At 33.9% G+C, this 16,226-nt stretch overlaps 2 protein-coding genes across 6 annotated transcripts; one reads left to right on the top strand and one right to left on the bottom strand.

The window, feature by feature from the left end:
* Window positions 1-1,708: 1,708 nt before the first annotated feature.
* LOC8272315 (probable 2,3-bisphosphoglycerate-independent phosphoglycerate mutase) lies at window positions 1,709-5,808 on the bottom strand. Of its 3 annotated transcripts, none has more exons than XM_048374277.1 (6): window positions 5,787-5,808; window positions 4,550-4,879; window positions 4,213-4,358; window positions 3,767-4,043; window positions 3,103-3,375; window positions 1,709-2,405 (listed from the first exon to the last, which is right to left on the bottom strand). In XM_048374277.1, exons 2-6 carry the CDS (start codon window positions 4,856-4,858, stop codon window positions 1,926-1,928), a joined length of 1,485 nt encoding a protein of 494 aa, XP_048230234.1. In that variant the 5' UTR covers window positions 4,859-4,879; window positions 5,787-5,808; the 3' UTR covers window positions 1,709-1,925. The 3 variants fall into 3 exon arrangements, with proteins under 3 accessions (XP_048230234.1, XP_015576042.1, XP_048230233.1); XM_015720556.3 differs by lacking the exon at window positions 5,787-5,808 and adding an exon at window positions 5,654-5,786; XM_048374276.1 differs by lacking the exon at window positions 5,787-5,808 and adding an exon at window positions 5,508-5,727.
* LOC8272316 (uncharacterized protein At1g32220, chloroplastic) lies at window positions 5,790-11,024 on the top strand. 3 transcript variants are annotated; one of them, XM_048374278.1, is made up of 11 exons: window positions 5,790-5,909; window positions 6,016-6,064; window positions 6,560-6,677; window positions 6,787-6,875; window positions 7,087-7,142; window positions 7,229-7,284; window positions 7,819-7,912; window positions 9,197-9,276; window positions 9,533-9,575; window positions 10,051-10,142; window positions 10,583-11,024. In XM_048374278.1, the coding sequence occupies exons 2-11, from the start codon at window positions 6,021-6,023 to the stop codon at window positions 10,748-10,750; spliced, it is 840 nt and encodes a 279-aa protein (XP_048230235.1). In that variant the 5' UTR covers window positions 5,790-5,909; window positions 6,016-6,020; the 3' UTR covers window positions 10,751-11,024. The 3 variants fall into 3 exon arrangements, with proteins under 3 accessions (XP_048230235.1, XP_048230236.1, XP_002521204.1); XM_048374279.1 differs by having other exon boundaries at window positions 5,828-5,909; window positions 6,557-6,677; XM_002521158.4 differs by having other exon boundaries at window positions 5,877-6,064.
* Window positions 11,025-16,226: the final 5,202 nt, after the last annotated feature.

The raw sequence follows: 16,226 nt of genomic DNA, 5'->3' as shown, positions 1-16,226 counted from the left end.
ACACATTTTAATGGTTATGATGCATTGCTAGATGCTAATTTTGATCTATGAATATGGATTAAGTTAAATTAAAGAATTAACATTGAATTAAAAAAGTTTAATTCATAATCCATATTCATTGCCAACATCTTAGGAATCTTTTGGGCTACACACAAATAGACTTTAAGTGAGGATTAAAAAAAGGCTTTAAGCACTGGGTTATATGGGCTTAATTAAAGGTCAATTAATTAAGAGCTAGTAGGCCTTGTATAATAGGCCTATGATGGGTTATTATCTATGGATTAGTTATTATATTAATTAAAGTCTATTTAGGATAACAGAGCCTAACTTAAAGTAAGTTATGGTTTTGTAGAAACCCTAAACCTTTAAGGATTTTGATTAAAGGCCATATATATAGAAAGAGATTATATGGGGCGGCAAGGGTTAAGGTTGGAAGGTTGGCTGCATATCTAAGAAAGAAAAATGTCTTCTTTGAGATATATACCCTAAGTAAATCAATCAATAATATTAATTGATTCATCCCCTTTGCTTAGAACTAGCAATCGATCTCTAACATCTCTTCTCAATCTCCTAAAAGTGGTTCAGTGATATCTTTGCTTAGAAGCTTGTGTGAATCACCAAAAGAGGCTAGTAACTTGAATAGCTTTAAAGTGCATTAATCATCCTTGAAGAATTAAGAATCAACAAAGCAAGAAGCACTCCTTGGATTGACCGAAAACTTCCTTTGTAAGCCTTCTCCATCTTTTGCTTTTTTTTTTTTTGTTATGAATATCTTAATTAATGAGATCCTTCTGTTGACCCTTTCCTTAGGTTTTAAGAAAAATTTTAAGTTGCTTCTGTTGTACATTTCCTTATGTTTTAATATCAATATCTAACAATATAATCAATGAGTCTTAGATTTAGACTTAGCTTGTCTACACACAAAGCACTTATCACAAATTCTTTGCACATGTATGTGCATGTTAGGCCAATAAAAGTGATTATGTAATACATCTTATCACAAATTCTTTTATTATACTTTTGCATACTCGTTATATATAATTTTCTGGATTCTCTATAAAATAATTTTAGCTGCTTACTTATTTTTAAATTCGAGGACTTAAATTCTATAATAATTTTATTTTGTATTTTAATATTTAAAATAATCATATAATATACTTTTTAAAAAAAAATTAATGCAATTTTTTCAAAACAATAAAAAAAAAAAGATGAATGAAATTGAATTATCTGTTTTCACATTTAAAATTTGATAAATGTATCTTGAAGAAATTTCATTCTTTCGTTTCTGCTGTGTAGTTATCGAAATTTTTTATTAATTTCTTGAAATTTGGTATTTCAATTTTGTTAAATTTGTATCAGAAATTGTTGTCAACATTTTTAGTTGATTTCTTGATATTTGGTGTTTCAATTTTGTTAAGATTGACTTGCTACAATTTTTTGGCTTTTAAATCTATTATTTTTTAGCTTAGAGCATGCGTGTTTTTCATAAGTAAATTTTTTAGTTTTAAGCATATTTTTATAAGATTTTGCATGATAATAAAAGTTACCATAAAAGTTAGCTAGGTCCCTTTTTTTACACATCCGTGTAAATTTGCTAAAAATTTAACACATCCTTGCTAAGACATTAGTAATAAGCAAACAAGAGAATGCAGAGCATATGCCTTTGATGTTATGAATGAAACAACTAAGAAAATTACGAGATCAAAGCTATGAGAAAATCATACAACTTGTGTAATTTTCTTTAAATGTAAAACCAAAGTGCCTTGAAAATTCTAATGATGTAAAAAGAAAGAAAAAAAGCATCATCAGCTGATTGCTTTTTTCTTTTTTTGTCTTTTTTTTTTTTTTTTGAGTTAAATAACAAGCTTATTAGCAAAACCTGTCACCTAAGCTAACCGTCTTTTTATTTTTCCTTCAAAAGCATGTCAAGCATTTAGCTTGAGAAATGCCTTTATGACACCCATCATTTCTCCTCCTTGAAATCTTCCAAGACATCCTCTTGCTGCTGCTATCTCACTAAATTCACAGACTGAATCACCACCGAAAGCTTTAAGTTCTTGGTTACCACTCTCCTTCGGCATCTTATCTTCCTCTAGGTCTTCACCAGCCTTAATTGTTGGGAGAGGAAATGGTTCGAGGGAAGTTGCCACAATATTGGACTCTCCACCCACAGCACCCACAAAATCTGTTAACCGGCACATGGCAAATGGAACTGGTTCGAAACTGTGATCTCCATATTCAACTGGAGTAGAGTGATCACCAGTGACACAAAGGAAATACTGGAAGTTCCCGGTTGATTCAGCCTGCCAAAGAAGCTTGGCAAGCTGACCTATAGCTCGATCTACTGCTTCCAATCCCTTAACTTTAAAAATGCTTGCCTTATCATGACCTGCATCATCTATTGCCTGAAATACCAAGATACCATCACGATTATGACAAAGCACTTAGGCCATACGCAGTCAACCTTTTAAACAAACTCAACCAAGGTAAGAAAGAAAATGGGCAGACGAGAACATAGCCAAAGAAAATAGCATGTCAAGATTCAAACGATTCTTGAGCCATTGAATTAGCCTTTGACTTGTCAAAGAATATAGTAAGATGTTTTGTAAAACAGCATGCTGAAGATCTATTTAACTCTGGTTGCCCAAGTCCAATCAGCTGACATTTTGGTATTCAATCCCCAATTATTGAACAGAATTCATCTTGTTAGTCCTCAAGCTGTAAATATTAGATACATGGTCTATCTCAAATTGGCAGCCTATTACATTATAAGCCTTGAATAGAACCCTTCGGTAATATTTTATTTTTGTTACAATCTTGACTAATGAAAAGTTTGTAAAAAAAAAAAAGGCAAAAAAGCAAGAGAATAAAAAAGGAAGAAAATTTAAAACTGATTTCGGCTTGCAGTTTTTCCCTTCGCCCCCTACCATTACAACTTTTGAAACCTCAGTTTAAAAACATAGGATAAAATGAAAAAGAAAATGAAAAGAAAAAAGAAAAAGAAAGATAAGTCATTCTGTTAGAAAAAGGCCACATTTTGGAATGATCCTTCTGGTTGTAGAAACACTAGAAAGAAATAAAACAATGCTCAGATATTAAGACCTTAATGTGGAGAAACCCAAAGTCATAACCATCTGCTCTGCCCGGTTTGAGCTCATCCTCCCCTGGCACAAAAACATTAGGGCAGGACTGCAAAGGAGCAGAAAGTGCCTTGGCTATGGCAGAAGCTTTGGAAGTCAAAAGTGTACGATAATCTCCGGTAGCCCCAGGAGCTTCTAAAATGTCAATATCAAGTGATAGGCCTAAACCAGCAATAATCTTAGTGGGAGCTACCATGCATGGCCATAAACCATGTTTTCTTTCAAATGAGGGAACCTGCATAACAACAGAAAAAACTTATCGTGATGCAAGTTATTCATTATTACTTCATGATGTAAAGTTGTTCAGTATTGGGGGTATCTTCTTTTCAATCGTTTTGAAAGCTCTAATAATGGAATAGAAATCAAGAATATAACATAGGTGAAGAACATAAACTAGGATTGGTGTTCAGTACAACCAATTTCCCCTTCAAAAACTTAAAGAAAGTACAGTCACAAACAATTCAACCAAAATTCGGAGAGTAACATATGCTCCAAGATTTGTTCGAAGAGGAGTAAAAAATACTTCAAGATGAGTTTTTTTAAAATTTTGTTCTTACAAGGATGCCTATTTCTTTCCCAGAAAACAGGAAACAAAGTCATGAAATGGATGGATGCAGAAAACATACCTCAATTCGAATACCGCATCCTCGTAATAGGACGACATTGGCAATGTTCTTTCCCTCTGCAGCTCGTTTTGCATTCAGTGGGTGAGAGAGCAGAATCCGTGACATCTCCCTGGACAATTCATTGACAACTGCAGCTGTATGCCTTGCTTCATCAGTATCAGCTAAGGCTTCAGCTTGTAGAAGTAAGCGGTTGTCTTTCAATGGATCTGTTCCTGAAATATTTCCACTCAATCTTGGTCCTTTTACAACCACTCCGCATCTATGTTCTGTTGCATACCTGTATGAAGTGATTTTTCATCATCTTTTTCTTGGCTATGATTCCTAGCCCATCACTTTGCTTTGCATGTCGGGAAGGATAGCACAAAGAAAGTGGGAACTTCAAAGTTCCAAAGAGATGGTTAACATTTTCCTAGATTAATCAAGAAGGTTAGCTAAGTTATGTGCACCTGACTCTGACTTCGTACTCAGGGTAAGATGGCAACTTCATCCTATCCAGAGCTGCACAAAGAATTGGCCCTTCCTCTTCAAAGTGCCTGTCAGCTCTTCTACTGGTGACTATTCCAGTTTTCTCATCGAATGTTGCAAAATTTGACTACAGAGCAAAAAGTAGTTACTTAAATCAAATATAAAGGCTAACAGTGAAAAGACACAACAAAAGTTTTGGAAAAAAGTGTGCAAGTATTTTTTTCAACACACATAAATACAACCATAAAACATTAGTCTAAGAATATTGAAAAGGATGGAAAGAAAAAAAATACTATCGAATATATAATTATGATTTACCTTGAATGCAATATCACCAGGTGACATAGCCAGTCCAGCGCCCATTGATTCAAATGCACCTCGACCCCTATAATAAACTCGCGGATCATAACCGAGTAGTGAAAGATGAGCAGTGTCACTTCCACAACCCAAACCTACTTCAACAGGATCCATAAGGCCATTGACTCCAGAAGATGCAATAGCGTCCAAGTTTGGAACATTCGCTGTTTGCAAAGGAGTCTTGGACCCAAACCTTGGTAATGACACATCACCCAACCCATCAATAAGCACAAATGCCACTCTCCTCTTAGGCTGGTGTGGACTTCCCATGCTTTAATCTATTTTATGTTCCTGTATTTCCATAATGAACATATAAATGAAATGTCAAGGAAGGTGTTTAACTGCAGACTGAAGTGACAACTCAACCCCTCCAAAAAGAAAAGAGGAAGAAAAATGAGACAACAAAATAATACTCTTCATTGATTAAGGAATTGATTTTAAATCAAGAGATTTCCATTCATAGTAACAAGTGGGAAATTCAATTAGCAGATAATGGGTGCCAGATTTAAAGAAGGTACAATCAGCAACTTTGATAAATAATTGTGTTAACACAAATTAGATATCGTGAATGCTCAGCTAATGTCAATCAGTTTTCCAAAAAACAAAATACAGTGGAAAAGCCAGCAAAAACAATAAGCAATCTTTTTTCAGAAAATCCAAATGGATTTTTCTCACTACAGATAGAACATATTGATAAACAACAAAAATAATAAAGGCAATCATACAAGGACCCAAAAAGAAAACATCAAAAACTATTAAAGAAAAAAGATACATCAATGGTAATGAGATGTCCTAAAATGCATGAATTCTGATAAAATTCATAGATAGAAAGAGATTGAACATAAAAACTCATGAATAATTAAATTAATTAGTAAAGAAAAGGAATCGATCAATGTCTGGATAGTGTAGAAATTCTAACCTCACAGAAGCTTCAGTGTCAATCTAATTTACTTGAAAAAAGATGAGAAAAATATGAACTGAGAAAAATATGAACTTTTATGTTTTCGCTTTGGTTGGTTCGTTCAATGAATGATAAAAGAAGAATCTTTAAAAGCTTAGTGCTACCTTTCTGCTGTCTGGTTTTTGTGGGTTGACAAAATAGGCTCAATGTTCCAGGCGAAACGATTTTATTTTTGAAGAACAGAGAAATAATTTACTTAAAAAAAATGAAAAAGGAAGAAAAGAAAAGTGTATTTACGTATCTCTACTGTGAAACTCCCAAATTAACTAATTTGCCACTGTGTTTGGGCCACCGAAGAATCGGTTAGACATGTCCATATTACGCGCCATACGCTTGGAGCTGAAGTAGTTGAGAGTTTTGGTATTACTTTCACCTTCACATTCATCGCCAAGTGAATCCAAAACAAACTCATTTATTTTCTTTAACTAGATTATGTTTCTCAGCTAACACAAGCGAAAAATTGCAGCTGTTATGTCGCGTTTACTGCGTTCAAATGCCTCATTTCCAAGGCTCTAGTAAGTTCTTTTTTGAGTATGACATTTTTACCTGTTTGTGATTTTGATTTGAGCTTTTTTTTCTTTTCCCTTTTGGCTCAAGTTGTATAGTTGGGTCCTCATCTGGGTTTCATATAATTTCCTAAACTACTCCATGTTTCTATTGTTTTTTTGTTGACAAGTATACTGTTTAGGCTGATCCTCTAAGATGTTTTTTTCTTTTCTTTTGCATTGATGAAATTAATGGGCCTATCATTCTAATTTGATGAATTGTGATTTTCACCATTTCGTGTTGGGAGGTAGAGTAAGATCGTATGGCAAATTGAACTCGCATTGATTTCCACTTGTCACAGAATTTATATGCTTGGGATTTTCTTATCTGGATTATATTTCTTAGGTTTTTTTGTTTCATTCTGATTTTTCTTTTTCCTCATGGAAATCCAATGCTACTGTGTTAGGCATTTCTTTGCTGTCTGCAAATTTAAGAAATCTAACGCAAAACCAACTCTAAAGCAGTTCAGTGGCTGTGTTGAAATGTGGGAGATCACTGTCTACAAGTTCTGATACGGTCAATGGTGCATCAAAAGTTGAGGAAGCAGAGACAGTTGAATCAGGACCTCCTTCAACAGAGAAGGTTTGTTGCTATATGTAAAATTGCTAATGAAGAATTGACACACATGTGTTTATTCCCATTTAGGTGTACATGAAATCATTGTTACTGATGAAACAATTCATTGATTTAGGTCCTTGTTTTGGGCGGAAATGGATTTGTTGGTTCACATATATGCAAAGAAGCATTAGGGCATGGTTTGACAGTATGCAGCCTTAGTAGGTATTGCTTCTTTATTAGTTGTCAACAAAGATTTGATGTTCAAATGATGTTGGTGATTTCAGCTTTCCAATGAAGCTTGGCTATGAAGAGCTGTTAGGTTGAGCAGTTTGAATTGACCACAAACAAAGATGATATAGTTATTTAAGTTATTAAAACGTTTCCCAAGTTTCCCCACCTGCCATTGGCTAATTTATTTATTTCTTATTGCTAGGTCTGGGAGATCATCTCTACATGATTCTTGGGCTGACAGCATAGTATGGCATCAAGGTTCATCATGAGTTGTAATTGCATGATTCGTTTGTCCTACTTGTTATATATAGAGTGCAACACTTATTGTCTTTCTCCACCTACAGGGGATCTGCTTAAACCTGATTCATTAGAGCATGCAATGGATGGTGTAACCTCTGTGGTATAAGATCTTTTGATTAGCACTCTTGGCTTTAGATTATCTATTCTGAGAATGAATAGTTTTTTATGTATAAATAGTCTTAAACTTCCGCATGTAGAATCACCGATTTGTTGCTGATCAATGTTTTCCAATCACCAAAAATTGTTATGGAATGCTACTGCACTTGCATTTTCATATTTTAAAAATAATAATAAAATTGCATGTTACTAAATAACCTATAGCTGCTATGACAAATGGCAGAATGGATTGGTGTCAATTTGGCATGCTTAGCAAGTTGATAGTTTATGATTTCTTGCGAGCAGCATTGTGGGGTTTTGTTTTTTATATAGTGAAAGTTTTTGGGATTACTGGGGATATTAACATTCAAATTCCCAAAAGGGTCTTTTAGAGGAATCTTTTATTACTTTTACATCCTCTTGTCATTCAGTTCCTGCAATATGTTACCCTGTGCTTAGGATAGAAAAATTGCATTTATGCTTTGTACATTGAACAATAGGTATGATTACCTAATCCTTTTTAAGATGGATTTTATAGATATCTTGTGTTGGAGGTTTTGGCTCAAATTCTTACATGTACAAAATCAATGGATCTGCAAATATAAATGCCATTAAAGCAGCCACAGAGAAAGGTATGGAATCATTCTCTCATCAGGTTTCTTTTTCTTTTTCCTTCTTTAATCATGCTCAACTATTCAAGAGATGCCTAATGTCCTCCTTATGGGGAATAATAGTGCAAAGTTTGAAAGAATAATTGCTTTATCACAAAGTATAGAGCAATTGAGAACAAGAACAAGCATCTCAGAGTTGTGGGCAAGAAATAAAGTCAAGATTATTCTTTTAGATTTTAGTTCGATTACCAGCACAGGACACAGATTTATCCCTTTCAAATTTTCCAATAGTTCTGGTTCTGCCACGAGCTGGTTTTCATAAAATAAATGCCATAACATAGAAATCCAAGATCTTTAGCAAGTTTCTAATGGTTGCACGTAATAGGTTATTAACCTGTGGATATTGGTTTCATCACCATTTTGATTTTAATAATTATGTTTTGTATCCCAAGATAATTAAGTTTTGTGTCTATGGTTGTGTTAAATATCCATTAGTTGCATATAAAATATATATCAAAAACATTGATAGAACTGGAATGGTAAAGTTAGAGCTGTTCATGTGAACAAATATGGATTTAAATGAAAACAATTTAGGTGAATGCACAGAATGAATGAATGAGGCCGATAAACCTATGATGTCGATTATGCCAGTTTCATTTTCATTATTGGGATCTTGGGGTTAGGATTATCTGCAACAAAGACCAATATTGGCTTAGTGGATTGCACCTGTTGAAGTTAGAGAGAAGTAATGTGAAAGTGGATTTAGAGTCAAATCTAAGCTCTAGTGAATACTCTTGAGACCTTTTATTACTTAATTTGATGTCCTCAATTGCTTTAATACTTCAATGATATTGGATTTAGAGTAGAAAATATGATCATTGTTCTCATAATCTCGAAATTGCAAACTGAATGATTGAAAATCTACTTATCTAGTTTCAATGACGTTCTAATGCTTTTATTTCTCTAAGTTTCCTTCATTTCGATCTCATATCTATATTGTCCAATTATTATTTTTCTATGTTATACATTTTAGTAACTTTCTTTTCAAATTTGCATATTAGAGTTCCGAGTTCTTGCATACCTGTTTGATTGAAATGATTAAACACCATGCTGCTGCTTATTTACTTCAATGGCTTAAACACTTCCTAAAGTTAGTTATGCTAAAGAGGAATCATTTCTGCGTGAAATGTAATTTTGACTTTATTTGATGAGAGTCAACAGTTTAACACCTTTTTTCTTTTACTTGCAGTTTTACATAGATATTTTATTCTTTTTTCCTTCTCCATCTGCATGGATGTCTTTCAGGTGTAAAAAAATTTGTGTATGTATCTGCTGCTGATTTTGGCTTGATAAACTATATATTACGAGGATATTATGAAGGAAAGGTATTTTTTCATTTGTTTTGAGTTAACCCTCTTTATTAAATGCCCAAGCAATTTATCAAATTATTATGTCAAGCACTCATGGTTTCTATTCTTGCTCAATTCCCAATGGAGCCAAGCATCTTGGCAATATCTTTCTATCCTGATAGTAACACTCTCAATTGTGGTGTTATTGATGCCATATTTTTTTAGTTATAATGCTCAAAAAATCCGATTCATTCTTCCTGCTTAGGGTTTACGCTTGTCTTCTTTGATGCAGAGAGCAACTGAAACTGAATTGATGAAGAAATTTCAATACAGTGGTCAGTTTATCACTTGCCTCGTCATATATTGCAATTTTAGTATATTTATTATAGCTTTATGTATTACTTCGACCTATTTTCGATTTTCTTGGTCTGCCCATGAATCAGTGCAGTACCAGATTCTTAAATACTTTATGCTACCACTGATTCTTTCAGTTTTCCAAGTACATCATCTTGTCATGACATCTATGCTGCATGCTTTTGCTTTAGTCATTTTCAACTGTTACGTCATCCCCATGTAAAACTACAGTAATTATTTTCCCCTTCTGACATCCTGGTAAACTTCTTTCTAAAACTCTCATTAAGCTGGTTGTTTGCAAGGAGTTCATCGAGTGTTTGATGGGAAACACTGGGACTTATGAGGATGAACATTTAATGCTTTCTTTTTCCTTATTAATGGTAAAGTTATTTCAGCAAAGAACATGGACAATCTAATGTTTTTGAGGAACGTTTGTCTTCAATTCTTTCATGGCAGGCGTGATTCTTAGGCCAGGTTTCATACATGGGAGCCGACGAATTGGGACTATGAAGTTACCATTAAGTGTAATTGGGGCTCCACTTGAGATGGTAAGATGCGTATAGGATTTTATCAGCTCAAGTGCATCCTTCTGATGTCATTTTAAATATCCTTTCAAATCCTTCCAGTGTAGACAGATTAATTGCTTTTGCATCACAGTTATTCTGTTTATCAACATTTGTGGATAGGAAAACAAGATTTGCTCATTTGTGAATGATCGAGAATAGAGCATTACAAATTAACAAGGGAAATGTCCTAGTCACTAGGTCTAGCATGTTTTCTTTTTTGCATGAGTAGTATTAGTAATCGCCAAAAGGCAAATGCCTCATGGGTGATATTAAATTACTTAGTTGTTTCTTCTGCAGTGCCATAAAAACTTGTTGTAAAGTCTCTGTTCTTGTCCATGATGTAGTTTAATTGCTGGCCAATTGGCATAGTCTTTTATTATTTACAAGTTTCATTGGTCTTGGTTTGATTATAAATACTGCAGGTACTCAAGCATGCCAAGCCACTGACCCGAATCCCATTGATCGGTCCTCTCTTTATACCTCCTGTCAATGTTACTTCGGTGGCAAAGGTTGCTGTAAGAGCTGCAATAGATTCAGCTTTCCCTCCTGGTGTTCTTGATGTTTATGATATACTACAACACAGCCGATGAGTATAAGCATGAGCCTCTTAATTATCTAATTTTCACAATCTTCATGCTTACTCTTTTATCCTCTTGATTACAATAATAACCTCTTTGAGAAAGCAACACTTCTCTTGAAAGTCAAGTTTCAGAAAATTCCAGTATAAGATTTTATTTATTTATTTATTTCTCTTTGTCCGTTGTTGTCAGAGATTGATTGAATATTGGGATCTTATGCTATGTGATGTAGAAAATAAAGAAAGAAAATAAATGCATGAAAAAGTTTGGCTTGCTTTCCCTTCCAGATTCTTTGTAAACAAAACAGTTGCTCTTTAACTGAGACGATGAAAGCAGCTCTTTTACTCTTTAAACATCTGGGGCCCGCAAAGTGACCGTTCTTAATTTCCTCACCTCCTGTAAATTAAAGCTACATAAATCTGTCAAGAACTCAAAGATTCAAGGAAAAAAAAAACCAAAAAAGAAATCACATCCTATTACAAAAATAAAAATAAAAATAAAGTAGTCAAAGATTCTGAAACATGAAGTTTCTGGTGATGGACTCGTGAGATGAAATGAGATGAATGGCAATCCTATTGTCGAAGATGAGGTCAAAATTGAGTGCTTGATGTAATAAAGTTTTTTTAAGCATGTCGTTTATTGATACTGAAAATATAATTTATTTTAAAGTTTTTCTAACTGTTTTTGTGAAAGATTTACAAGTCAATAATGAGTTCTTACTGTACCTTGAGATTATATGCTTGCTTCTTTCACAATATTCGAACAAGATTCAAGGACGAATCTTTTCAAAGAAATGGGAAATGATGAGAATCCATATAGCACAAGAAATTTTACTCTAACAAAAAAAAAATCTAATGATGCAAATCCTACTTGCTCAAAAAATCTTACTTGAATAAAGAGTCTTAATTCTACTAGGAATCATAATATAATAAGGAGTCTTGATGATATTAGGAGTTCAAGCGACGAAAGGAATTCTATTTCACCAGGAATCCTAATCCAACTAAGAGTCTTAGTCTGATTCAAAAATCCAAATGAGATTGGACTTAATCAAGACAATGGGCCTCAAGATAATTTTATCAACTCAATCCGACATATGGAGGCATGATCAAGACAATATAAGCCCAAGATAATCAGGTCAAGCTATTTGGAATCCAATACTAAAAAATGGGTCGCATATCACATTGTTATTTAAGCTCAATTGTCATGTTTACTATATAGACTTGGCTTGGATGAATTTTAGAAATATATATATATATATTTGATATCAGAGCTTTGGCTCATCAATCAAGTACATATCCTTTATTTTTTAGTTGATTCATTTTTTTTAGTGTCAAAAAAATAAAAAAGAATATCTTAATTAGTTATTTTCTTCTTCTTTGTGATTTATTTTCTTGTCTAAAGTATTTTCTTGTTCAATTCGTATTCCTTGCTATTTTAGAGTCCAATTTGTTTGTTCCCTTTGTTTCTTAAGTGTTAAATACGTTCTTTATTCTACATAATTCAAATATGTCCTTTTCGTTTAATTTGTTCATCAAGCTTAGTTTTTTTGTTATTTCTTCTTATTCTTATGTGTTTTATTAAGTTTAGACTTAATCTTATTCATTAAGTCTAGTTTCGTTTTCAAGTTCGTGTACTTCTGTGTTCTAAATTTGATTCATTGGTAATTGAGTCGTTACAATTTTGATTGTTTGGTAATTGATTATTTTAGCCTTTATAAGCACAAAAAATTATAATGTGAGTGTTAAACACGTGAAATTATACGTGTGAGATATTTTGTCTAAAGGAATTTGCTAGAGGACGTCGAGATCTTATTTATCAATCTTATGATAGATTGTGAGAACAAAAGAATGATTATTATTATGAAAAGTATCGGCGATATTTTTATAATCATAAATTAAGCCAAAGAAGATAGAAAAATAACCGCGTCAAGATTTCAATACTGAACTTTCAAAGGATATAAAATCTTTAAGAAGCAGCCTTGATTCACTTAAAAATAATTTTGAAGATTTTTTTAAAGGGATTGGTTCATCGTTATGCTTAGGGCTATAAATGAATTGTCCCGCGAGTTATTGATAGCTCGAATTGATAAAAACCTCATTTGAGGTCATTCGTTAATTTAGACGAGCCAAGCTCGAGCTTGAGCTTGAGCTTGACAGAGTTTGGTTTGTTAGCCCACGAACCTGCTCGTTTATTGGCTCGCAAACAAGCTTGTGAGCTCGAGCTCGAGCTCGGTTCATTTATAAAGCTCGCGAGCACATTTCATAATCTTACTCGTTTGTAAAGTTTGTGAACATACTCGTTTATAAGTTTGATAATAGGCTCGTCTATACGCTCGAGCTCGAATTCAAAATAATAATAAAAAACTACAACGTTTAAATGTAGGTATTATTATTAGTAAGAATTACAATAAAAATAATAAATAATAAACAAATACATCCTATAACAATTTAATAAAATGACTCATTAATACAATTTTTATTTTACTTATGAATTATTGTGTAATATAAAATTTAATTACATTTTTATGATGATAAAAATATTCTAAATTCATCCTCTAATTATATTTATTTAATAAAATATTATTTATTATTAAAAAATTAATTAGTATGTAATACCCGAAATTTTTATATATTTAATAATGAGTTTTTATTTAAGTTAATTTTAGCTTTATTTTTATTTGGTTTAATTTGAAATGATTTAATGGAAATTTTAATATTAGTCAATTGAATGAATTATTTTTCTATACCCAATTAGTTTGAAATTTTAAGAATTAATTAAGTAAATTATTTGAAGGGTAGATTATATTTTTGGTTATTCTAATTTTTCCTCAATGTATATGTATATGTATAAATAAAATTATATATATTGGAAAATTTTAAAAGAAATTGTAAAGGATGTTTTTATAAAAGAATTTTGGAGAAATTGGTATTTTAATTAACTAGTGGTATTAAAATTTAAGTTGGAAAATAATTAGTAAATTGGTTATTTAATTTAATTGTGTGTTAGGACTAAATTGGAAATTTATTTTGAAATAAGGATTAAAAGTATAATTTTATTTTTATGGGGTTCTAATGGAAATTTGTGAGTTTGGTATTTTTGTAAATGTTTATGTCGACAAGGGTATTTTTGTAATTATATATTTTTAATAATTCTAATTTTGGTCCAAATTAAATAGTTAGGGGCTTAATTGACAAGACTAAAGGAAAGTTTAGGGGTTATATTGAAATTATTCTGGATGAAATTGTAAGTAATTAATAAAGTTTAGGGACCAAATTCTAATAAGGAAAAGTTCAGGGGCCTGATGTGGATATGGAAGGAAAAAGAAAGAAAAAAAAAAGAAGAAGAGGAAGAGAGAGAAGTTGGGCACGCCGGGAGAGAGAGAGAGAGTGAGAGAGGAAGGCGGCGGCGTCGTCCATCGGGCGCATGATGTCCATTGGCGTCGGCCAAGTGCGCAAGGAGGCAGCGGCTTCTAAGCGATTTTTTCGGCTGATCCCGGCGGCCTTGTCGGCTATTTCCGGTGGCGATCGGCTTCTCTCGGCAAGGGCTCTCTTCTGGCAGCAGTGGCGACGCCTGGGGTGGCCGAAGTTGCAAGATCCGGCAAAGTGAAATTTGAGGAACAACCGACGTTTTTGGGTTTTTCCGGCGAGCTCCGGTGAGCTATGGACGATCGGAGGGCATATCCCGACTCTCCTCAGCTCAAGCTTTCAATGGCACCAGTTTTGTGGCGATCGGGCTTGGTTTGCAAATCGACGGCCGAGATCGTCCGCAAATCTCTCCGGATGATCGGGTGTCAGATCGGAAAATCGGAAGCAGGGATCGTCGTCAGCGCGTCGTTTCGAGTCCGATGGTGAGTTCGGATCGTCGATCGGGCGGCTGGAGGCCGACCGAGCGACCGAGCGTCTCGGTAATTTTCTCTGGCCTGAAATTTTGGAAATTCTTGGTTTAATTGTGTGTCTATTGGTTTAATTTTCTCTGGCAGTTGCTTGCCTCGTGTTTTGTGTTGTGTAGTGAAGTTGGGAAAATAGTGAAATTTGGTTGTTGGATATTTGAAGTGTTTATCTGGCATGTCCTGGACCCGTTTTACGGGGGGTAAACGTCCGTGTTGTAGGGGAGGTTCTGCCGAATTTTCGGTAGAATTTATTCGAGTCGAGATTCTTAAACAGTCAGTCATAGGAATCTAGACCTAGGGTCAATTGTAATTGTTCAACATAATTGATAAATTGTTTTCCGTGATTAGATGATCTGTATGTTCGGCTCGCTCCAACCGAGGCACCGGAGCAGAGCTAGGAGGTCGCCCAATTCTGTGAGTTAAAGTCATTTAATCATTGCACTATTGCTAAGTCTGATTTTAATATGCTATTTTAGAATTTATGCTTGATATGATTGTTAGTATCGCAATATAAATGATTTCACTTGATTATTAATTATTGAAATAATATAAATATCATTATTAGTAACGTTATAATAATACAAACGTTATCATTTTCCCTCACGAATTGCACATTGCTTTACCCTAAATGTTTAATCTTTACTTCGATATGTGTTGGATGATTTCATTAGACAATGATATTTATTAAATGTGATGATTTCGATTTGAGGATGTGGCTTTCGTAGAACATGCCACTTGATGGGTTACATCAGGACCGTGTGCACACCGGTAATGATCATGGACGGGTAATAAGATTTTTATGAGTTCGCCCTGGTCGAGCATGGCTCTCTGGGCTGATTTGAGTAAATTGCGGTAATAAGATTATTATGAGTTTTGCCTTGGTCGAGCATGGCTCTCTCGGCTAATTTGAGTGAGACGCTGGAGTAAAGGACCCTGGTCGAGCTTCGCTCTCTGGGCGCCAGTCCTATTGGAATGAGATGCTGGAATAAAGGTCCCTGGTAGAGCATTGCTCTCTGGGCGCCGGCTTATTTGGATACTTAAGTGACTAGACTGAAGGTAAGGTTCCTGGTCGAGCATTGCTCTCTGGGCGCCCGTCTTATTGGATTAAGAGAGCCAAAAGGCTACTAGAATTTGGAGTTAGGGTTCTACTGAGCCACTCGTCCCGTAAAAGTAAAAATATATTATTTATTTATTTATTTATTTATTATGGTATGATTATAATATGAGTTGTATTTACGTGCATGGTTTGATATACTGATTCGAATAATTAATATTTTCTGTGAAGACTGCAATAGTCTCTAGATTATTTGATTTTAACTCACTCTCAGGACTGACAGTCTCAATTTATTTTCTTTTAGATGCGTGACTGTTAGTCTTCCCGCGACTCTTATTCAGTAACCCGACTCCTTCATCATCGGGTGATGTATTTGATTTGGTATGTAAATTGGTAAATCTTAGATTCTCCGCAGTAGTAATAGTAGATGTATCAGTTGTAAATTTTTCTGAGTTTCGAATCTCGCCTATTTCTTCTGGCAAACCGATTTAATTGTGTAAAATTTAATGTCACTGTAAATTATGGTGTTAATAATAGTAAAAGTC

Source organism: Ricinus communis, chromosome 5 (genome assembly GCF_019578655.1).
Source record: "Ricinus communis isolate WT05 ecotype wild-type chromosome 5, ASM1957865v1, whole genome shotgun sequence".
NCBI lineage: Eukaryota > Viridiplantae > Streptophyta > Magnoliopsida > Malpighiales > Euphorbiaceae > Ricinus > Ricinus communis.
Note: the sequence above shows the minus strand (reverse complement) of the source record. Positions and strands in the feature narration are given on the sequence as shown.